The 25,086-nt window shown below is 43.8% G+C and overlaps 1 protein-coding gene across 7 annotated transcripts in view; it reads right to left on the bottom strand.

Moving 5' to 3' along the window:
- RAF1 (Raf-1 proto-oncogene, serine/threonine kinase) overlaps window positions 1–25,086 on the bottom strand; it is a 79,112-nt gene that overhangs the window by 5,984 nt on the left and 48,042 nt on the right. For 5 of the 7 annotated variants that reach the window (XM_055557443.1, XM_055557442.1, XM_055557447.1 and 2 more), the window contains 9 exons: window positions 15,860–15,972; window positions 13,889–13,991; window positions 13,431–13,588; window positions 11,242–11,340; window positions 9,029–9,182; window positions 8,371–8,430; window positions 5,798–5,825; window positions 5,562–5,689; window positions 5,111–5,228 (listed from right to left, as the gene is read on the bottom strand). In XM_055557443.1, the coding sequence (XP_055413418.1) occupies window positions 5,111–5,228; window positions 5,562–5,689; window positions 5,798–5,825; window positions 8,371–8,430; window positions 9,029–9,182; window positions 11,242–11,340; window positions 13,431–13,588; window positions 13,889–13,991; window positions 15,860–15,972 (961 nt within the window). Of the gene's footprint in view, window positions 1–5,110; window positions 5,229–5,561; window positions 5,690–5,797; window positions 5,826–8,370; window positions 8,431–9,028; window positions 9,183–11,241; window positions 11,341–13,430; window positions 13,589–13,888; window positions 13,992–15,859; window positions 15,973–21,696; window positions 22,514–25,086 lie in introns of those variants that run through there. The other 2 variants (XM_055557449.1, XM_055557448.1) reach the window with 2 other exon arrangements.

Genomic DNA, 25,086 nt, shown 5'->3' with positions numbered 1-25,086 from the left:
AGATGGTTCTCATCATGGATCGCTGCCCTACGATCTCTGCATCATCTGAAAATAAAACAACAGCAGCTTCCACGCTGGTTTCTAACCAATTTCCTGCCACATGAATTTGCGGAGGGCCCAGGCTGCCTATGGACAGCAGAGATGCACTGTGTGTTCAGAGCTGCCTTCTACCCGGGCAGACAGAGCTGGTGAACCGTGCGGCCCCGACCCCAAGCTCTGATGACGGACACAGGGACGAGAGTCTTCTGGGTAACTGCCCATTCTGGAGCATCTGAGCCAGGACAGAATGCGGGCGAGGGCGGTGACACAAGAGGGGAGCGAGTATGTCAGCAGAGAGAGTGGAGGTCTTCGGAGGGAGAGGGGACGTCAGCCAAGGGAAGAGGCAGTTCTGGACGAGGAACGCCAGGAACACAGTGAGGTCAGGGGGAGGAGAGGGATGCCAGGGAAAGGCTAGCGTGTGCTGTGACGCCTGCAGTCCAGGAGGGGGCTGGGGGGAGTCTGCAGCACAGGCGCAGGCAGAGGTGACGGAAGGCCTGGAAGGGACAGAGGCCAGAACCTCGTGAAGGTGAACTGGCTCAACGCGGCAGTCGGCTGAGAGGCAGGGCCGGGGTCCCGAAGGGACAGGCTGGGGAGTTTGCGGGCGGGAGCCAGGCAAGGCTGGCCGCCCCTCAGGGGAACCGCTCCCCGGGCCGAGCCTAGTCGGGCACACCCTGCCCCTCTCACGGCCCTTCTCCGGGCACACACGGTCCCGCTGTGGACTGATCAGCACGGCAACCACAGAGAGGGCAGCAGCAGCCACAACCGCCCCCCAGCGATGCCCCATGACCTGCGCTCAGCTGGCACCCTCCGTCTCTAGCCTCTACTTTCTGGAGCTGGGAACAAGACAGACTTCTGTTAAACAGTCATCTGTTCTTTGTTCCACCATCACTCTCTCTTAAGTCCAAACCCTACTCCCTGGGTCGTGCCTGTCACTGACAGGAGACGGGACCCAGAGGCCCACCAGCTCAGGTTAGCAGTTCTGCCAGCGGACTATGCATTTAGACTACAGTTTGGGTCACAGCACCCCCAAGGAGGCCATCACATGGATCCAGTTTGCTGGGAACAACGGACAAACAAGACAGGAAAACCGATTTCAACTCCCATGCACAACGGCTGGCTCTCTGCTGGTGGGAAGCTCCCGTCACTGGTCTTCAGGCCAAGGCTGGGCAGCCTCCTGAAGGCTGGGCAGAGTCTGGGATGCCTGCTGCGCCCAGTGAGACCAGGGTCTCTCCAGGCCCTCACAGGCCACAGCCTGACCCCACCGCCCCAGCCTCTCCCTCGCGCCTCCCCAGCAGCCCCTCAGAGCTCCTGGGGTCCCTGGGACACACCCGGGGCGTGGCCCACCCCACCTCTGCTGCTTCCCTCACGGACTCCCCAACAACCCATCGACTAAACACGGGGAGCCAGGCCTGCCACTCCTCACCCACCTTCCTCCAAGTTTCTCCTGAGCACTCAGCACACACCATCTGCTGGGCTTTCCTTGGTTATTATCCGCACCAGAATATTAACTCCGTAAGAGAAAGAACTTGTATCCATTTTGCTCAGGGCTTCAGTCCCAGGCCTTAGAGAAATGCTCGGTATTAAAAGAATGCTCAGGAAACACTGGCTGAAGAAATGAGTGGATTCTAAGAGGCACCGGTCAGCAAGCCATGAACTGAAAAGCTGTCTAATGTCTGAAGCTCTGGAGCGTAAGTCGCACAGCCTCTGACAGGGAACACTGGGCACTGAGATGGTGCACGGGGCCCAGCGCGTCGGGACCACGTCCCCCTCAGCACTGCGTACAGCAGGCTCGGCGCCGCTGCTGAGTGACTGCGGGACGCGGGTGCGAGTCATCAAACCAGAACGCTTCACCTTCCTCCACAGTAACTTCAGAGGCAAACGTGGTGCAAGCTCTAAGACACACTGCTACTGTTACCACGGTTCAGTAAGACACTGAGCTGGTATGAGTCACCCACCATTGAAGAAGAAAGAGCTGCCATCAAGGATGAGCCTGAAGTGGGTTTTTTTTCTTTTTACCTTTTTATACTTCAATTAACTTCCCTGTTTTAATCATCTGGGACTGTCTAAATCTTACTATACACAGCCCTGCTTTCTAGAACAGAAACAGACTGAACCCCGTTCCTCCTCTTCGTACTGACTCAGTCAAGATGAGCCTCAGCCTGAGGCGGGGCTGGGGGTCCCCACGCATGGCTCCGCCAGCTGCAGACCTCACACGCAGCCCCTGAGTGTCCTTGGTCTGGGGATCTCCTGCCTCTTCTCGCCCTGAGAGACTGACCCTGCTGCTAACAGTCTGACAGCTTCAGCTGCTGTCTTCATCGCTTTTAATGCATTTTTGCAATTAGGAGACCCCAAATTCACACTCAAAAGGAGACTCGGCTCTTGGGCCCAAAGAGTCTCTTCTGTATGTGAAGTCAGTGGGCTCCGTTCACGGATCTGAGGCCTTCCACCTTGGCTGCTTTAAGACCTTTTCTGTTCTTATTTTTTATTTTTGTTCTGCAGCTGGGCAAAACAAAAAGCCTTTAAAAATCACCAAAACAGCTGTAATTTTTAAGGAATCGAATAAAACATATTATATACAGGAATCAGAAAAGCATTAGGGGGGAAAAGAAGGAAGCAGGCATAGCATAAAACATTCTAGAAATCATGGTTTCCTTGACCCTCTCCTTCTTCATCTTCATTTGCAGACCACAGCTTGCTTTCTGAGAGGCTGACCTAAAAGTCCACAGCTCCTCACTCCTCTGACTTTCGAGACTCTTAACTGAGAAAAATTAGAATCCTAAAAGCATTAGATGTTATCCACATTCTAACTGTTGTCTTTATGGAAGTAACACTAGTGCAACACACCTCCTTACAGTAATCTACAAGCTCACAACGGAGAGAAAACCTACAATCTCAAAGGCAGTACTGTGGCAAATCGAATGCTCTAAAAATTATGAACCCCCAATAAAAGTGCTCAATCGGAGGAGGTTTAAATTGGGGCAACACTTAAACTGCATGTACTGGCTTTTGGCAGAGGCTTTAAAATGTATAAAAATGATAAAATGCTCCTAATAGAAGCATTAAAAGAAGTATTTTCTGCTCTACTTCCTGCACTTACTTACAGGCTTGCTGTCTCAGATATAAGCACTCTATCTCACAAAATTGTGTTTTTCTTTTCTAAGGGATCACCAAGACATTTATGACATCTATTTACAAAATATTCAGCAATAGCATAATTTCTCGGTGACCTGGGAGGCAGGCCAGAGTAGTATATTAGATGTAATTTTCAAAAGGAAAGGAACCCCCCTTCATGTAATTTACAAATATTCAGTCCTTTCTCAGTTCTTACAAAGAACTAGAGACTTGTCAAATGATTAGTTATAAGTGGAACACCCATATGTTAATGAATAAGCTACTCGTAACGCTGCAAGTGTTTCTCAGTTGTTAACAAGTTGAATCTTAATGCTCCAACGCATTTTATGCTCATGACTTCTCTCAGCCTTTGTCCATTTATGTGTAAAGATAAACATCAGATTAGTCGCTCAGTCGTGTCCAACTCTTTGCGACCCCATGAATCGCAGCACGCCAGGCCTCCCTGTCCATCACCAACTCCCGGAGTTCACTCAGACTCACGTCCATCGAGTCAGTGATGCCATCCAGCCATCTCATCCTCTGTCGTCCCCTTCTCCTCCTGCCCCCAATCCCTCCCAGCATCAGAGTCTTTTCCAATGAGTCAACTCTTCGCATGAGGTGGCCAAAGGACTGGAGTTTCAGCTTCAGCATCATTCCTTCCAAAGAAATCCCAGGGCTGATCTCCTTCAGAATGGACTGGTTGGATCTCTTTGCAGTCCAAGGGACTCTCAAGAGTCTTCTCCAACACCACACTTCAAAAGCATCAATTCTTCAGTGCTCAGCCTTCTTCACACTCCAACTCTCACATCCATACATGACCACAGGAAAAACCACAGCCTTGACTAGACGAACCTTTGTTGGCAAAGTAATGTCTCTGCTTTTGAATATGCTATCTAGGTTGGTCATAACTTTCCTTCCAAGGAGTAAGCGTCTTTTAATTTCATGGCTGCAGTCACCATCTGTAGTGATTTTGGAGCCCAGAAAAATAAACTCTGGCACTGTTTCCACTGTTTCCCCATCTATTTCCCATGAAGTGGTGGGACCGGATGCCATGATCTTCGTTTTCTGAATGTTGAGCTTCACTCTCCACTTTCACTTTCATCAAGAGATAAACATGGTGGCATCTAAAGTAGAAATGCAAGCACTCTAGATTCTGTGTATGGTTTTGTGAGGCTTTTGTTGGTCTGCTTGCTTGCCTTTTTGTTTTATTAAAATCTGAATTTAGGAGAGATGTCTTTTGGGGAACATGTAGCATTTTCAAGAAAATACTCTATCTGCTGACATTTTAAAGGCAGAGGCAATAAAAACCTGACAGAGAAATGTTAAGTGTGTTGCCAAAATAAAGAAGCTGTGGCTACAGACCTTAAAATACAAAGTTTCTTCCAAGTGACAAAGTGTTTCCATTCAAATAAGAACATCAACTCCATACAGATTCAAGAATACAGTCTGTGCATTCCTGTCTGACAGAGGTTCCCACAACCAATTTCCAGGGCAGAGCAAAGAAAATCTGCCTTAGGAGGCTCAAGGCTTTACTGTGCGACTGTCTGACCATGGGTGTGTCAGTTCCCCTTCTTGAGACCTTGCTTTTCTGCATGTAAAATCTCTAAGAGCCTTGCCAGTTTTAACTTGCTGGAATGCATGACCCTAACAGACTCTTAAACACATTTAAGGAGCTTTAAAGCATGTCCCTCCCAGGCTGACACTATCTAGTCAATTTATAAGAAAGAAGAGACTGACATTCGACTATAGTGTTCAACCCTTGTTCACCGATTTCAAGTTATCCTGAAAACTTTTTTGTACCAATTATAGATTGTTGAGTCTTACAAAGAACAGTATGCAGTGTCACTGAGACAGAACAGGTACCCTTGGACAGTGCTGCTGTGAACCCACCTGGCCCTCTCTGGACTGAAACAGGACTTCACCCTGGTAGTTGGTGGGGGCAAGGGGGTACCAAACTTACCATGCCACTTGCCCTTATAAACAGTCCCGAAGGAGCCTGATCCAATCCGAGTGGACAGCATCACTTCACTGGCTTCTATCTCCCAGTAATAGCTCGAATCTCTCTGTCCACGAGGCCTCTAAAGCAAGCACAGATCATTAATATATTCCATGAATGGTTAAAACTGTTTAATGAGGGTGTCAAAGAAAGCATCAACCCAACTCCATCCATTCCCAGATCTTTTAAAAATACCTATTAACTATAAGTCTAGTTTTTGTCATTTGAGAAAATACCGTTTTAGTTGTGCCCTGCCTTGCAACAAACCAGCAAGTTTTCCAGGGCAAGCGTGCCCAAAACAGCACTGACATGTATAATTAGCCTTCCCCACCCCTAAAATTAACGGCATCCCCTTTTCTGACTAGGCTTCTCTTGCTGAACCCAGACATGCAGGGGGTGCTGTGGGCGCACTCACAATTTTGTTCTTCTCCTGGGTGCTGGAGCCTGGCGCCCGCTCTCTCTGTGCAGGCGCAGGGGTTTTGGGCTGTGACCAGCCTGTCGGGCTCAGATTGTTGGGACTGCTGGACAAGGCTGAAGGGGAGCCTTAAGAGACAAGACAAACAGGATCCACTCATGGATAAGCCAAGAGAATATACAACAGCATAAAGAGAAAGAGCCCGCAGCTGTCTGCTAAATGACTTAAGCAAGTACCTGATTCACTGTGACTTCGAATTGCATCCTGAAACAGAAAAGGAAAGCATCAATTTCTGCCCTAGAAAAGACGTTCTCTAGGGGAGGGAGAGGGAGGATAAGGATTTACAAGAGCAAGAGAGATTATAAAATCTCTAAATCACAAAAGGTCTAGTTACATACACTAACTTTTCTTTGATTCAATTTATCAAATGTCTGTGGCCAGTATCTCCAGGACTGTTATCACATATTAGGAGGACTGATGCTAGTTTCTCATACACGATGGACATGACATTCTTTTTTCTCTGAAGAAAGCAATGCACACAGCAGACTGGTACTCTTTAAAGGAAGGCTAACAAAGTTACTATCAAGTTGACAGATTTCCAATGGTTGGGGATCTTGCTCCACTGAAGCTCAAAAAAGTAATAATATTTTTCAGCAAGGGATTCAGTGCCCAGTTCATTCTTATTCCCCTAGGAGTTAGATTTGCAAAGGGTAAGCACCATGACTACATACTTTATCCAAGCCTAAAATCATGGAAAGCTGGGAGAACCGTAAATCCCCTAGTCTGAAACCTACATTTTACATATAAGAAAACATACAGAAACAGGCAAAGGGACATGGGAAGGGCCACACAACCAGCAGGTGGCAGAAACAGAACTAAAAACCACCACCCAAGGACCTCAGCCAGGAGCACACTCATCACAAAATGTTCCTCAGACCTCGTGGGTAAGCTCGGAAATGAGTCACATTCCACTCAGGTGAGGGGTCAAAGGTTACCTTTAGAATTTATTAGAAACCGTTTAGTTGGAACAGTGTAAATCACAGGGCCTTCCCATGAGGCCTAAATCCTCATTTTATAAAATGCTCACTTGGAGTATATAAATAACAACAACATAAAACCACTTCATCCCCATATCCTCGAAAAGGGTATTTTTCTTGGAAGTCTTATTCTGTTTTCCTTGTATAACCACAGATACTTTTTTCACAGAATTATTACCAGAATGCTCGCGCTCTGTGGTATCTTTACAAGAGATGAGAGAAATCACAGGCCAAGACCCCCAGCGTTGGCAGCCCCATCTTCAGAGTTTACCAATAAAGCCTGGTTCTAGGGTTCCCCAAACTGGTCAGTCTTCAGAATTACCTGGAGATGTATGTAAGAATACAGATTCCCAAGGCCCTCCACCAGTAGAACTGATCTAAGAATGTCTGGGAGAAAAGGTGGGAAATCTAGGAATCTGCATGCTTTTAAGAATGACAAGATGACTGCCAGGTGGACAATCCTTTATCCCAGAAAAACCTCAATTTCAGTAGAATATTTAGCGGCTGTAGTTTTATTATTCAACTAATCTATTGTTTTCAGTCAAAGCATGGCACAACGTATTTTTACTGACCAGAATTATATACCCCGTGCATTAGGATTTTTTCTTAATGCCATAGTAATTTTCTTCCCTGATTTTTCTGTGCTAATTTCTACAGCTGGATTGACTTGTCATCTTGAAATCTAAATATTAAAGAGAACTAAGATGGTTTATACAAAGCAAGAAAGTGTACTTTAAAAATGCTGAATCAAATTTTTAAAACACAGGAGTCAAAAATTTGCTTTGCTTCTGAAGTACAGACAGGATTAAGCACAACAGGTGTGCCAGTTATTCTGCTGCTGCTGCTGCTGCTGCGTCGCTTCAGTCGTGTCCGACTGTGCGACCCCACAGACGGCAGCCCACCAGGCTCCTCCGTCCCTGGGATTCTCCAGGCAAGGACACTGGAGTGGGTTGCCATTGCCTTCTCCAATGCATAAAAGTGAAAAGTGAAAGTGAAGTCACCAGTTATTCTACAATTCAAGAATTTTCACTTTTAAAGTTCCCTCTAACTATAATAGAGTGTTTATACAAGAACAGATTATATATCAGAAGAAAACTGGTATATTACTGGCCATATTACTTGTATATTACTGGTATAAACTGGCTCATCACAATAAAATAATAAGATTCATAGTCTGCATACACACCACCTCACAATAATCGTGTGATAACCAAAGTGCCCCTAAACAACCAATTTAGACCCCACATTCAAAGGACAGGTATATTACAAATGACTTGAGGTCTGAGTACGGTGAGCTGTGTCTGAGGTCGCAGGTGGCCCTGAGGTTTTTCAAGGACCAATTCAGGATGCAGACAGCACAGTTGTCTCTGATTTAAAAAAAAAAAACCTCTTATCGAAGGATTTTCAGGGTATACCAACCAAACTGACACATTTTGTTTAGAAACAAAATGTAAACAGATAGTGATGGTGTTCAATATGAAGTAAATAAACCAGCATTAGTCTCTGGTTGAAAATTATTTTTAAAGAACAACTTTTAATACCCTTAGACTCAAAATCCCACCTGAGAAACTGATTTCACCTATCAACAATACCACATATGGTATTTTTTTTTAACTCCTAAACATGCTGCTGCCAAAAAAGAAAACATGAAAGCAAGTCTGATAAGAAATATAAAATGCAGTGATTGTTTCATTTTTGATAGTCTACTGTCTGACAGTCTAAGAAATCCTGTTAGTTTATAAGAAAGCAAAGGCATGAAGAAGAATACCTACTCTTCCCCTCACACAAAATCGTCTGGACCACGCCCTGGGAGAAGCATTCAGGCTGTTATTCTAGTCCAAAGCAATGAGAAATAAGAAGAATAAAGAACAAACGAAGTATTTTAAGTGTATTCAGTTGTTAATAAAGATGAACCAGAAAGCAAACCAAACAAACAGAACATACCATAAAGCAAAGCAAAGAAAAAGCAGTTTGAAAGCACTTGCTTTGGGCACTTTCATATATCCCTAAATATCTGCTTATTCAAATCTTAGGACTCCACCCTTTTATTTCTAAATAAAATCACAAAGTCTTTCAGAGAGTTCATAGTCCTCTATCACTATTATTTTCTTTTCCCCACTCCCCCTCCAAAAAAACAGGACTCTCTATTCTAACTTATCCACTAGTTCACTGAAATTCTCTTCATATCTAACCTGGAAAGAATGAGCTCAAATGTTAACATCTCTTCAGGAAATTTCAGTTCTCCATTTGAATGATATACCAAAAGGATTATTAAGCTAGTCTGAGGATACAGTGAATAAGAAATTCAGAAAGTCCAGGGGCCTGAGAAACTGCTGCAACATTCCTTACCAGGTTAGAAACCCAAAACTCTCTGACGCAACTGTCAGCCCACCCGACGGCTGACTCCTGCTCCACCCGCGGGCCCGTTACCTCGATCATCCTGCTATCCACAGGCAGGGTGGCGCTGACCATGTGCACGTTGGGCGTGGACGTCGACCTCTGCCTCTGGGAGAGGGAGCCTTCAGAGGAGGGGCTGGAGGTGCTGAATGTGAAAGCGTGGGGTGTGGAGTATCTGTGCTGGGAACTAGGCGACAAAGAGAAAGAAAAGTCCATGGCTGACACTCAGGCCTCTGGAATGGAAAGATCTTTCAACTACTTACTTCATTAACATACTCGGGACAAACCCTACTTACACTATGACCTTCGACAAAAGTATTCCTTTCTTTTGTCAATCTAAATATGCACCATTAAAAATTTTTCTTCTGTTGAGGAGCCTCTGCATGCACATTTTTAAAAAGGAAATAATATACGTGCTCAGAATTCACGTAAAAAGAAATGATACTTCAATAAATCACGTCTACAGAATTCGCCAAAATTTTAGACCATCTCAACACTACCCTCTACAATTAAGCTAGCTGGAACTTTCCCAGGTTCATTTCGAGACTAAATTAGAAAACCTGAAGGAAGATGTCTAACCATCTTAGACCTGCCCAGCGTGCCTACACACAGGTAGCACTTTACTCATGGGCATCCTCTCCCCATAAACAGCTCACAAAATCAACTACAATGACTTTGATTTTCAGATCTGCAAACCTCTGACGTTTATCCCTGGCTTCTTTTACCCAATGCCACTCTCCCACCAGCCAAACTGGAAACATGCATTCAGCATAACGCTGTCATTTGCTCAAAAGATTACTCTGGGTTTTGTTCAGACAAGGTTAGCACCATGCATGAAATCAAGGGATGAAAGACTTTTTCAAGAGAAATTGTTCCTCGGCCTTGAAAAACTGCCTTTCCAGGCAATTCAACATGAATGGCCTCAGAGGCCTGGCTTCTTCTATCTAAATATTCAGAAGCAAGTACCGTTTTTCAGTCAGACATGCTTTTCAAATTATCAAGAAAAATAAAGGTCATTCAACAATACGTCCAAGTATCATTTCAATACAAATTCCTTATTCTAAGATATGCTGCCTTGAATAATTTCCACGTTAGTTTTACAAAGGCCATTAAATATTATATGACTACATATAAATTAAAGTCAGATATTTTGGGCAAAGATGTAGAATTATTTTAGGTTCCAAATTCATGTATAAAACTGAGTGAGGCATGTGACCTCAACAAAACTCTGATTTTAAAGTTGGAAAACAGAATAAAGACAGATTATGTGCGAACTTACAGGCACATTAAAATGGATTATTTATATTAAAAATCTAATTAGATTTTTTCAAGATAGCAGTTTATTAAACATCATGGTTTTAGCAATGCAAGGCCATAATAAGTACTTCAAAGTCGAGGGTCTTATTTTTATTGAATCACCGTATATCATTTTGGGACCCTTTCCCTGAGGCTCACTGCATACTGACAAAGGCAAATCTCAAAGTCTTTAAAATGTAATGAATGGATAAAGAAGTGGTACATATATACATGAGAATATTAGCCATAAAAGGAAAAAAACAGGATCATTTGTAGAGATGTGGATGGATCTAGAGTCTGTCATACAGAGTAAGTCAGAAAGAGAAAAACAAATGTCAAATATTGATGCATGTATGTGGAATCTAGAATCACGGCTCCAAAGAATCTATTTGCAGGGCAGCCCTAGAGACACAGACGTGGAGAACGGACTTGGAGACACAGTGAGGGAAGGGGAGGGTGTGATGAACTGGGAGATTAGGACTGACATATATACACTACCGTGTGTAAGACAGAGAGCTAGAGGGCCACCACGTACAGCGCAGGGAGCTCAGCTCTGTGAGGTGATGGTCTAGAGGGATGGGATGGGAGAGGGAGGGGATACCTGTATACATACAGCTGATTTACTTCACTGCAGAGGGGAAAGTAACACAACATTGTAAAGCAATTACATTCCAATAAAAAATACAAAAACAAAACACACAAATGAGATATAACGAACACACCAGGATACCAGAATTAATTGTATTCACTTTCCAGAATTTAAGAACTAAAGGACTACAAAAGGAAAGTTCTACATTTTGCTCTAACACCAATGCTGAGTTCCACAGAGGCTGCACAGAGTGTACACGGAAAGAGACGGGAACCCAAGGGAACTCCTGTCCTCTGTGTTCACACTTTCAATCCCATCTGCCCCAGTGCAACTTCCCATAAAAGCAGTAGGTGCAAAGTACCCAGGAGGTATCCGGGAAACAGACTCTCGCATCCGACGCATCGTCAAAGAAGGCAGCGCTGGGACCCCGCCATCACCAACAGTGGAATTTGGGAACAATCTAAATGAAATCAGAGAAAGACTGGTTTACAGACTTGCGGTAGTGATTTTACAGTCAGCCTGCTTGGCCTTCCAAACTCAGCTTCTCCTCATCACACTTTCCTGGACCATTTTAGGCTACTCAGAGTAAGTTGCTGGCCAGCTATTTCTTGTTGCTCACGTCTCCTGGGCCACAGGATCCCAGAGAGGAAGAGGATTCAGACACAGCAGCTCGGCAGTCCCTGATCAACAATCAGGCCTCAGAGTCGAAGCCAGGTAGGAGACTCAGGAGCCCCTCAGAGCGGTGGTCACTCTCTCTGGGTTTCAGTCTTTTCCTTTCTACTGTGGGCAGTTTGGAGGGGACATGGATGGGCATGTCGGTTATGATGAGAGCCAATCACATTCATCGGAGAAGGAAATGGCAGCCCACTCCAGTACTCTTGCCTGGAAACTCCCATGGATGGAGGAGCCTGGTAGGCTGCGGTCCATGGGGTCGCTAAGGGTCGGACACGACTGAGCAACTTCCCTTTCACTTTTTACTTTCATGCATTGGAGAACGAAATGGCAACCCACTCCAGTGTTCTTGCCTGGAGAATCCCAGGGACGGGGGAGCCTGGTGGGCTGCAGTCTATGGGGTCGCACCGAGTCGGACACGACTGAAGCGACTTAGCAGTAGCAGCAGAGTAAGTTGTGTAAGTAGCTCAAAGTCACGTCCAACTCTTTGCGACCCTACAGACTGTGGCCGCCAGGCTCCTCTATCCATGGAATTCTCCAAGCAATATTGGAGTGGGTAGCCATTCCCTTCTCCAGGGATCAAACCAGGGTCTCCTGCATTGCAGATGGATTCTTTACCACTGAGCCACCAGGGGAGTCCACCAATGGACTACCAACCTAAGTGATTGGCTTAAATGACTACAAAACGTGAACAATCTTGACCTGCCAATGAACACAGAGTCTCTAGTGTGCATTTCTAAGAAATAATGGCCTAATGTCCAGCTACATAGAAATAATGTTGTTTTTTTTTTAATCTATATATAGTAGGGCACTTTGTAACCTAATCATATAGCTTTTCTGGAAACATTCTGTCTCAGAAATGCACAAATGGTAAGACTGAAGTATGAAGGACAGATCACCGTCAGCACCAAAAGTCGTACATAGAGAAAAAGTGATATTCACATCAACTGGGCATCTTCCCTCCATGAGATGAGCACTCAGTGACTGGAAAGCTCATGCATTCTCATATAAGGCTCACAAGAATGCTGCAGCCAGGGGATGCCCCCTTCTACAGATGAGTGAGCCAAAGCTCCGAAGTAATGACAGTTAGTTAACACAACAGTGAAATTCTGACCAGTGTCTGCTGGACTCCAAAGTCTGTGCTACTTACTTACAAAGTTCTCTCTGCAAAAGAGAGAAGTTCTCTCTGTAAAAGCTACATGTGACTACCACGAAAGCAAAACAGATGCTCCCATGATGGCTTAATGATAACATGCCTCTATTTTTCTAGTGCCCTCAAAAAGGGGTAAAGTGCAACTCCAACGTTTCCTGTCCCTGTTCACAGGTTTTAAGAGGTGCTCTGGAATACTTCTTTAAACCTTACTAAAAAAAATAGTTTGTCTATATGGAATACATTTGAGTAACTGGCTTGTCGTCAGAGGGACATATGTGTTTAAGGTTACTGTAAACTCATTTGAAGACTACTGTTTTCCCTAGTTTGAGGTGAAGAAAACAGCACCAACCATACCTACTACTCCTTCTCTGCAGAAGAGGTCTTGTCAGCATTATTTAATACAATACAGAGGAGTGTCTCCTAGCAACCCAGTAAACCCTGGGGGCTCTCCATGTCAATGTGCTCTTTGTCTTACAGAATCACAGTATATCAATCTCTAGTTGACAGTCCTCCCAGCTGTTTTAGAAAGTTGTATACAAGCCACACTAAAACTTACTGATTTCAGAACTGTCATATTTCTAAAGTAGATCATTTCCAGATCATGATAATTCACTCAGAAAGTCTAAAACCCAGACCTGTCAGTCAAAAACACAATATGCACCCTTCCAAGGGGGTTTATACCTCCCTATCCCCTTATATTCTTTGAAAAAAGAACAATGCCTTACAAGAGCTGTCTGATATTACTCCAGTCCACACACATAGTGGGTACTTTGGTGCTACAATGCTCGTGAAACTTGTAGCCACAAGTCTGACATCTAAATCCATTTAGCAAGAACTTCTGACAGATGTCACAGAAGGCAAGCTTCAGGAAGGTTTTCCGAGCCTGGAACAAGAATACAGGTGTGTAAATTATGCTGAATAAAAGACAAAATAATTTCCTCCTTGGCCCCCATGAGGTTTTATTACAATGGAGAATCATACTTCCAACATTTGTAATAAAATTCATACATAGAAACTGAAGTACATCTGTGATCTAGTGAAACCTAAACTGCTTTACTGTAAACAATAATAGCATAGCTTTAAACAATCCAACAACATACATGCTTATTATCTCTGAGAAATTCCTACTGTGCCAGCCAAAGCACCCAACATACCACCAAGAGAGAAGAGATCCGCCACTTACAAAGTTGTGTGTTGTGAGGGGAACATGATCCAGAAAATCCACTTGAAGTTCCTCTCCGATCAACGAGGCAGCATCAGTATTCCAATCTAACCGTGCTTTTTTACTAAAGAGGATTTTTAAAAGCATAACACGAAAGGGAAATATTTAAACAAGGTAAAAGAGTTGAATACCAGTAAATAATAAATACCATTTAGCTCATGCTACATAAACATAAAACTTAAAGCCCCATACAACACTAACATTTAATTCATACAACAAATCCATAAAGCAGGCATTCTTACCTCCATCTTAAAAATAAGAAGGTAGTTTGGCTCAAGGCTACACAGAGTTTAAAGACCTATTTGGAATCTAGGTCAGTCAGACTCCAAATGGGTACTCTTAGAATAAAGTTTTGTTTAAACAATGCAATAAAACAATCTCATAATGAAATCTGCAATAAACTGGATATCTTTACACATTAGAATCCTATAAAAATCCTATAAAACGGGTTAAATATATTGTGAGAGTAGCAAAATTTAATCTTCACTAGCCTATTTCACTCTTGAAAATAAGTAGAAAGGAATCACAAATGAAATGCACTTTTTCTATTAATAATGGGCTCAACTCTGTAGAACTGTTTATAGTCTATAAATATAAACTGAGGAAAGACTTAAGTGTCTTAATATTTACTCTGAAACTATTCTTTCTGTGCCTACACGAGACACAAACGCAGGTATATGTAAGTAAAAATGAATGCCCAACTCCTTTCCTGTGTCCTGTGCAGTCCATCCGGCCCATCTCCTGAAGGAAGAAGACCCTAGGACAGGAAGAGAACGCTGCGTACACAGCACCATTCAAACCTCTCCCTTTACCTACAAGAAGCCTTCAGAGCCATTTCTCTGATTATCTAACAGGAAACAATCCATTCCTTAATATAATTCCCTGAACAGGGTACAGGAAACCCAACATGACTCCGTTTCACCCTAGTGGCGAAGATGAGGGTTGTGCTGTTTTCTGATCAGCCCTCAGGCACTCTCTACCCGAGGGAGAACTGAGGATGGCTCCAAACAAATGGGCCTGGACCCGGGGGGCTCAAGCCCCCCCCGCCACCATCTCAGCGCCCCAGTATCTAAGGAGCTCTATGCATGAGCTTGGGGACCAACCCGCAATTGTACCCAGACAGAGCTGCCATCTGCTTCAAAGATTTGCACTTCAGCAAAAAGCCTCCGAAGCTGAACGGAGCATCATCAACAGATGACTTTATGCTCACCCTTCTGAGCAGACTCATTCCCTAGGCTCCTCTCTCAAACTGGGGAGTACCTTGAAAAACAGAACATGCAAGCAAAAAAAGAAGGGAAAGTTAAGGTATCATCCCAGATTTCTGGGGGGACGATAACAGGTAACGGATAGTCACAGACAGCTCTGATGCTTCAGAGTATTTATTATTATGACTCCTAGACTGTGAGGTGATGTCTCTATCTTTCCACCATCATTAGAAATAGGATGTTCTATGGATCATCCCTGAAGCAAATTCTCCTGCATCTTTTACCCCTGTGTCTGTCTAACTGCTGGGATTTAGTAGAACTGAATAAAAATGAGTGAATTGTAAAAGTTTCTCTCTTAAAGACAACATTCTTTAACTATAAATAATAAGGCAAACACTTTCTGAGTACCCATTCTGTTAACTGCCTTACAGCAAATACAAAAGCCTTGCTCTCAAGAAACATACCATCTGACGTTACTGCTTCCTTCTGTGGAAACAGTATCCAACACCTAACAAGCATTTTATTTTCCAGTGTGATATTTAAGCAAAATTTTCAAGTCTTGGTATCTTACTTTTCTAAGCTGTCTCTTTATAAACAAGATATTCAAATATTCACTGTTCAATAGGAAGCAAGTACTTGTTTTTTGTTTAATGGAAACAGTTATTATCTGAAGCTAGGAGATCCTTACTAGTATGCAGGCAGACCTGGCTGACTTTCAAGCTCTTACCCCTTGTGTTCGTGGAGAAGTCTGAACACTGCACAGCACTCTGGTTGCAGGCCCCTCACCTTGAGAGCTTTCATGAGGCAGTCATGCAAGCTCATTCCATTCCGCACATTGACCTACAAACGAAGGAACCGCGTTAGAACACACACAGGCTGTGCAAGCGTACTCCTTGGAAAGTAAGCACAGAATAAAAGCATCGGTCTGTAAAGGTGTATGGAGAGAATGTAGGACAGCACTGCTCGGACAGCTGACCCCTGAACAACACGGCTCTAAACTGCACAGGTCCATTTACACGTGGCCTTTTTTCAGTAATAAATACTACAGTACTACATGAGTCGTGGTTGTTTGATCCAAAGGCTATGGAATAGGAAATACACAGCAACATACCCAGGGGCTGATTATAAATTATATTTGCATTCGCAACTGCACACAGGGAGGGCACCCATAACCCTCAAGTTGTTCAAGAGCCAACTGTAATGGCAAATACATACACAGGGGAAACCACCAGGATGCCCAGCGACAGGCGAGAGCTGGAATAAAGCACTGAACATCAGCATGTGCCACACGGTGCTGTTACTATATTACTTCTAATGACCTGTCAGAAGGGGTCAGGTCCCCCCATCTTAATTGGGGGAAAATATTTTTCAGAATAACACAAAGAGTAGTATTAGATTCAAAAGATTAGATCTGACAGAGTGCCTGAAGAACTATGGACAGAAGCTCGTAACACTGTACACAAGGCAGTAACCAAAACCATCCCAAAGAAAAAGAAATGCAAGAAGGCTAAGTGGCTGTCCGAGGGAGCTTTACAAATAGCTGAGAAAAGAAGAGATGCAGAGGAGAAAGGGAAACATATACCCAACTGAATGCACAGTTTCAGAGAACAAAGAGAGATAAAAAGGCCTTAAGTGAACAATGCAAAGAAACAGAGGAAAACAACAGACTGGAAAAGACTAGAAATCTCTTCAAGAAAACTGGAGATATCAAGGGAACATTTTACGAAAGGACTGGCAAGATAAAGGACAGAATGGGTAAGGACCTGACAGAAGCACATGAGATCAAGAAGTGACAGAATACACAGAACTATTTTAAAAAAAAAAAGGTCTTAATGACCCAGATAATCATGATGGTCTAGTCACTCGCCTAAAGCCAGATATCCTGGAATGTAAAGTGAAGTGAGCCTTGGAAAGCACGACTACAAACAAGGCTTAGTGGAGGTGATGGAATTCCAGCTAAGCTATTTAAAATCCTAAAAGGAGGACTTCCCTGGTGGTCCAGTGATTAGGACTCTCCACTTCCACCACAAGGGCCACAAGGGTTGAATCCCTGGTCAGGGAACTAAGAAATAAATACATTTTTAAAAAAATAAATAAAAGCCAAAACATGATGCTGTTAACGTGCTGCACTCAGTTCAGTTCAGTTCAGTCGCTCAGTCATGTCCGACTCTTTGCGACCCCATGAACGCCAGGCCTCCCTGTCCATCACCAACTCCCGGAGTTCACTCAGACTCACGTCCATCGAGTCAGTGATGCCATCCAGCCATCTCATCCTCTGTCGTCCCCTTCTCCTCCTGCCCCCAATCCCTCCCAGCATCAGAGTCTTTTCCAATGAGTCAACTCTTCGCATGAGGTGGCCAAAGGACTGGAGTTTCAGCTTTAGCATCAGTCCTTCCAAAGAAATCCCAGGGCTGATCTCCTTCAGAATGGACTGGTTGGATCTCCTTGCAGTCCAAGGGACTCTCAAGAGTCTTCTCCAACACCACACTTCAAAAGCATCAATTCTTCGGCGCTCAGCCTTCTTCACACTCCAACTCTCACATCCATACATGACCACTGGAAAAACCACAGCCTTGACGAGACGGACCTTTGTTGGCAAAGTAATGTCTCTGCTTTTGAATATGCTATCTAGGTTGGTCATAACTTTCCTTCCAAGGAGTAAGCATCTTTTAATTTCATGGCTACAACCACCATCTGCAGTGATTTTGGAGCCCCAGAAAATAAAGTCTGACACTGTTTCCCCATCTATTTCCCATGAAGTGTTGGGACTAGATGCCATGATCTTAGTTTTCTGAATATTGAGTTTTAAGCCAACTTTTTCACTCTCCTCTTTCACCTTCAAGAGGCTTTTTAGTTCCTCTTCACTTTCTGCCATAAGGGCGGTGTCATCTGCATATCTGAAGTTATTGATATTTCTCCCGACAATCTTGATTCCAGCTTGTGCTTCTTCCAGTCCAGCGTTTCTCATGATGTACTCTGCATTATGAGTTAAATAAGCAGGGTGACAATATACAGCCTTGACGTACTCCTTTTCCTATTTGGAACCAGTCTGTTGTTCCATGTCCAGTTCTAACTGCACTCAATATGCCAGCAAATTTGGAAAACTCAGCAGTGGCTACAGGACTGGAAAAGGTCAGTCTTCATCTAGAAAAGGTCAGTTTTCATTCCAATGCCAAAGAAGGGCAATGTTCAAGAATGTTCAAACTACCATACAACTGCACTCATTTCATATGCTAGCAAAGTTATGCTCAAAATTCTTCAACTTAGGCTTCAGCAATACGTGAACCAAGAACTTTCAGATGTACAAGCTGAGTTCAGTAAAGGCAGAGGAACCAGAGATCAAAATGACAACATTCAATGGATTACAGAGAAAGCACAGGAATCCCAGGAAAACACCTACTTCTGCTTCACTGGCTATGTGAAAGCCTTTGGGTGGATCACAACAAACTATGGAAAATTCTTAAAGAGATGGGAATTCCAGACCACTTCACCTGTCTCCTGCGAAAACTATATGCAGGTCAAGAAGCAACAGTTAGAACTGGACATGGAACAATAGACTGGTTCCAAATTGGGAAAGGAGTACATCAAGCCTGTATATGGTCACCCTGCTTATTTAACTTACATGCAGAGTACATCATGTGAAATGCTGGGCTGAATGAATCACAAGCTGGAATCAAGAGTGCCAGGAGAAATATCAATAACCTCAGATATGTAGATGATACCACACTAATGGCAGAAAGTGAAAAGGAACTAGAGTCTCTTGATGAGGATGTAAGAGGAGAGTGAAAAAGGTGGTTTGAAACTCAACATTCAAAAAACAAAGATGATGGCATCCAGTCTCATCACTTCATTGCTAATACAAGGGCAAAAGGTAGAAACAGTGGCAGATTTTATTTTCTTGGGCTCCAAAATCACTGCAGACAGTGACTGCAGCCCTGACATTAAAAGATGCTTGCTCCTTGGAAGGAAAGCTATGACAAATCTAGACAGCACATTAAAAAGCTGAGACATCACTTTGCCAATAAAGGTCCGAATAGTCAAAGCTATGGCTTTTCCAGTAGTCATATAGGTATGAGAGTTGGACCATGAAGAAGGCTGAGCGCCGAATAATTGATGCTTTTGAGTTGTGGTGCTGGAGAAGACTCTTGAGGGTCCCTTGGCTGCAAGGAGATCAAACCAATCAATTCTAAAGGAAATCCACTCCCAATACTCAGTGGAAAGACTGACGCTCCAGTACTTTGGCCATCTGATGCATAGAGCTAACTCACTGGAAAAGACCCTGATGCTGGGAAAGATTGAAGGCAAAAGACGAAGCGGGTGACAGAGGATGAAATGTTTAGATAACATCTCCAACTCAATGGACATAAGACTGGGCAAGCTCCGGGATATAATGAAGCACAGGGGAGCCTGGCGTACTGCAGTCCATGGAGCTGCAAAGAGTCACACAAGACTTAGCAACTGAACAATGACAAGGAGATTAAAGGGTGGGGAACCTATATATGTCTATATATGTCATATGCATGTGAAAAAATAGCTCTTACCCCTAAGAGAAAGTGGTTTCTTGTTGTTTAGTCACTAAGATGTGTCTGACTCTTTTTGACTCTATGGACCATAGCCCACCAGGCTACATGGAATTTCCCAAGGGATTTCCAAAGCAAGAATACTGGAGTGAGTAGCCTTTTCCTTCTCCAGAGAATCTCCCCGTCCCAGAAATCAAACCCACGTCTCCTGCATTGGCAAGCAGATTCTTTAACACTGAACCACCAGGGAAGCCCCAAGAGACAGTAGTTGGGAGAGAGAAAATGATCAACTTTCCCTTTCTACCTGTATGCAGGTCAGGAAGCAACAGTTAGAACTGGACATGGAACAACAGACTGATTCCAAATAGGAAAAGGAGTACATCAAGGCTGTATTCTGTCACCTTGCTTATTTAACTTAGATGCAGAGCACATCATGAGAAACGCTGGGCTGGAGGAAGCACAAGCTGGAATCAAGATTGCCGGGAAAAATATCAATAACCTCAGATATGTAGATGACACCATCTACAAGTGAAGAAGAACTAAAGAGCCTTTTGATGAAAGTGAAAGAGGAGAGTGAAAAAGTTGGATTAAAACTCAACATTCAGAAAACTAAGATCATGGCATCTGGTGCCAGTGGAAACAGTGGCTGACTTTATTTTGTGGGGCTCCAAAATCACTGCAGATGGTGACTGCAGCCATGAAATTAAAAGACGCTTACTCCTTGGAAGGAAAGTTATGACCAACCTAGACAGCATATTAAAAAGCAGACATTACTTTGTCAACAAAGGTCTGTCTAGTCAAGGATATGGTTTTTCCAATGGTCATGTATGGATGTGAGAGTTGGACCATAAAGAAAGCTGAGCACAGGAGAATTGATGCTTTTGAACTGTGGTGTTGGAGAAGACTCTTGAGAGTCCCTTGGATTGCAAGGAGATCCAACCAGTCCATCCTAAAGGAGATCAGTCCTGGGTGTTCACTGGAAGGACTGATGTTGAAGCTGAAACTCCAATACTTTGGCCACCTGATGTAAAGAGCTGACTCATTTGAAAAGACCCTGATGCTGGGAAAGATTGAGGGCAGGAGGAGAAGGGGACGACAGAGGATGAGATGGTTGGATGGCATCACCAACTCAATGGACATGAGTTTGGGTAAACTCTGGGAGCTGGTGATGGACAGGGAGGCCTGGCATGCTGCGGCTGAGCAACTGAACTGAATTGACTGAAGTTGTTTGACTCAATGAAATATTCATGCAAACATAAATATCCACCACAAACGAAAATTAATCAATCCAATCTATGACATGAGTTCTTTGTATCAAAAAATTTGTATTTCAACTTATTTTCAACAAAATGGTTCATCTTCCTAACCAAAACGCCATCTCACATACACTGCACAGTAGAGGGGGGCAAGAAGGAAGTGGAGGAGATAAGGCCTCTGCCCCGCTGTCAGGGCAAACAGCACTGCTGGTTTAAACACGCGTGCACACCCACCCTAGTCTCAGCAGTAGAGGCCCCTTCATACCCCCATGTACCGGTCCTCAGGAGCTCAGTAGGCACTTCAGAGCCCAACAGCAAGTGTGAGCACCCAGCATGCTAATATCAGCAGCTAGATAAACATTTCAACCAAGATTTTAAGCATTGCAGTAAGAGCCCTATACAGTGTTTTTAAAGCCAGTAAACTTAATCAAAAATAAGGCAACTACACTCAGGATGGGCAGCAGGGTGAGCAGAATGAGATTTGCAGTGCTTGCAAACTGCCCACAGTGGATCCTTCTGCTGAAAATGTGACAGCTGACAGTGGCCAATTCAGCCCCTTTCCAGAGAGAGGTAAGTGATTTTTTATTTTAAAGGTTTAGAATATTTTCAACTGTCCATCTTCAATGTTTCACAGGTTTATTTTTAAGGCTTCTTGAAGCAGTGATACCCTTATAAATATCCCACTAACTTCCAGCTTTTCAGAAACAAAACAACTCAGTAAAGGGAAAGACTGATCTGAACTGTGAAGACACCAAGAATGAAGACAATGAAATGTAATAAACACTCACGCAGTAAGAGAGCCAGGACGTGCGTCAAATACTGTGCAGTAGTACTCTGAAAACTGAAAAGTGATATCGGTGATATTTAATCTTCATTAGAAGCCAGAGCTCCAAGAGCGAGACGGTTCTTTAAATATCCTCTAATCCAGTGGGGTTCCCAAACGTGGCTGGTATTAGAGTCATCCGAGGAGCCTGGGAAAATGTATTTTCCCAGCCTGCCCCCTCTAACACACTCATCTGATTCAGTTCATCCTGACTGAAGCTCAGGAACTGTAGCTTAAGCTGCTTCTGACGTGATTCCAGTGGTAATTAAAGAGCCTGAGCTCTGATCCAATCACTCATCTAATAAAAAGCAGCAGCAATAAGTCAAAGAGACACACGTTTACAAAACAAATGACAAGAAAAACTCAAAAACCAAGCAACTACTAATTATTCTAAAAATTACTTATCACACATACACCCTCTCTGTCACTCTTCTCTCTGGACTCCCCATGGATACATGCTGTGATCAGTTACGGTCTGACTAATCTCTGGAGCCCACTAAGTGATTATGACAGTCATTCTGGGCTCCAGCAGTGAAGCAACCTGGGGATGACTAGAAACAGCTGACTGGCCGAGCCGGCCAGCACATGACGCCTTCCTCCTTCAAGGTACCCCTGGAGCTGGGTACTCTGATACCAGCCACGTTTGGGAACCCCGCTGGATTAGAGGATATTTAAAGAACTGTCTCATGGCACCCCACTCCAGTACTCTTGCCTGGAAAATCCATGGACAGAGGAGCCTGCTGGGCTGCAGTCCATGCGGTCGCTAAGAGTCAGGAATGACTGAGCGACTTCACTTTCACTTTTCACTTTCATGCCTTGGAGAAGGAAATGGCAACCCACTCCAGTGTTCTTGCCTGGAGAATCCCAGGGACGGGGGAGCCTGGTGGGCTGCCGTCTCTGGGGTCGCACAGAGTCGGACACGACTGACGCGACTTAGCAGCAGCAGCAGCAAAGAACCGTCTCGCTCTTGGAGCTCTGGCTTCCAATGAAGATTAAATGTCACCGATATCACTTTTCAGTTTTCAGAGTACTACTGCACAGTATTTGACACAGGTCCTGGCTCTCTCAGCGTGAGTGTTTCTATCAGAAGCACACAGTTCACCTCTGGTCAAAGAAACAAGAGGACCTAGCTTCTCTGACAGAGCCTTCTCAAAAGCTGCTGCAGGTGTCATGCTTTTCAAACCGGTGGCCCCAGCCCCCAGCTGCGCTCAGCTGAAGGCTATCGAGGACACACTGATGTCGGAAACTCGCAGAAACCATCCTGCTGCTGCTAAGTCGCTCCAGTTGTGGCCGACTCTGTGCCACCCCACAGACGGCAGCCCGCCGGGCTCCTCTGAGCCTGGGATTCTCCAGGCAAGAACACTGGGGTGGGTTGCCGTTTCCTCCTCCAGAAACTATCATAACTACCCTCTTACTTGTGAAATTAGTCACTGTAGCTAGCGTCAGCCTCATTTCATGAAGGTCAGGAACAGAGGCTCAGAATATTATGTAATTTGTCATGATACAGCTTATAAAAGGCAATACAGGGATTTAAATTTGGGCCTCGTTGTCTTAAAGGCCTAAACACTTAAACTATCGTGCAAAACTAAGGTTCCCAGTCTGCAGGCAAATGGGGACATGGGGGTGGAGAAGACAGGGGCAGCAACACCCGGAAGCAGCACCAGAGGGTCTTCAGCTCCCTGACACATTCACACTTCCCACTTTCTTAAGGTCAGAAAATTAATGAGAAAACTCACTTTGCAAACAAAAGATTACTGCTGAAATAAGGAGATTATTATTATTATTTATTTTGCCAGTCATTAAAGTTTCATTTCCAGGAAAGGGAACAAAAATAAATTTACTCAAACTTTAAATGCCTTTGAGTTTTGCCTTCAGTTTAAAAATGTACCTTAATGTACAACACTGTAACTGGGAGGCTCTTTAGGTTTCACAAAAGTAAAAGGAAATTTTAGTAAAGAGGAGAGAGTGGAACTGTTAGAAAGAAAACTCTGGACTGCACTTCCCAACCTTGGAACACAGAATACACACAAGGCACCGATTCTACACAAAGAACAGAGGGCGGGAAAGGATGACGCCTGATGCTCTGAGCAGAGGTCCTCCCGCACCGCACCGGTGCATGACAGCCACGCACCAAGCACGCAGCGCAGCTTCACTTTCTGGCTTCAGGCGGTGTTTCCCCCACCACCTCCCAGAATAGGAAGAAGGTTTTGAGCAGTAATTTCTTAAAGAAGTTGAGACTTTGTGTCAGAAGCTACACAGGAATAACTGGCTAGTCCAGGGCCTTGGAAAAAAGCTTGGTTTCCAGGCTACCTCCAGCTTTGCCCCAGAACCTAGGAAATGTACTAAAATAATTTTTTTCCAGGTAATTTTATTTTCTTCTATATATACTCGACTGTATATCAAAAATTTTTTAATGAACAGTTTGCTTTAATACACTGAACAAAGTTTGTAATTAGCCAGAAATGTCTAAGGGGATGTCTAAAAGAGCCCTTTGAAATACATCCCCATTAAGAATGTACTATATTCACCTGACACCAGTCAGAATGGCCACCATCAAAAAAATCTAATACAAATAATAAATGCCACAGAGGGTGTGGAGAAAAGGGAACTCTCCTACACTGCTGGGGGGAACGTAAATTGATACAGTCACTGAGAAGAAGAGAATGGAAGTTCCTTAAAAAACTAAAACCAGAACTACCATTATGATTCAGCAATCCCACTCCTGGACATTATCTGGAGAAAATTATAATTCTAAAGATACAGACACCCCAGTATTCACTGCAGCACTACTTACAATAACCAGGTCATGGAAAGAACCCAAATGTCCACCAACAGAGGAATGGATACAGATGTGGTACATATATATACAACGGAATACTACTCAGCCGTAGGAAAGAATGAAACACTCCGTCTGCAGCAACATGGATGGACCTAGAGATTGTTATACTGAGTGAAGACAGAGCAAGACAAACACAAACATCACGATATCACTTTCACATGGGATCTAAAAACAGGGTACAAATGAGCTTATCTACAAAGCAGAAAGTTAGATATAAAAACAAATCTATGGTTACCAGAGGGTAGGGAGGAGGAGGAATAAATTGGGAGACTGGGACTGACCTATACACACGACTATATATAAAACTGGTAATTAGTAAGGACCTGCTGCTAGCACAGGGAACTCTACTCAATACTTGACAATGGCGTATACGGGAAAAGAGTATTAAAAAAACTGGATCTATGTGTATGTATAAATGATTCACTATGCTATATATCTGAAACACAATATTGTAAATCAACTATATTTCAGTAAATATTTTCTTTAAAATGTACTATTTGTTTAGGTGAATTGTCA

Source organism: Bubalus kerabau, chromosome 20 (genome assembly GCF_029407905.1).
Source record: "Bubalus kerabau isolate K-KA32 ecotype Philippines breed swamp buffalo chromosome 20, PCC_UOA_SB_1v2, whole genome shotgun sequence".
NCBI classification, from domain to species: Eukaryota; Metazoa; Chordata; class Mammalia; order Artiodactyla; family Bovidae; genus Bubalus; species Bubalus kerabau.
Note: the sequence above shows the minus strand (reverse complement) of the source record. Positions and strands in the feature narration are given on the sequence as shown.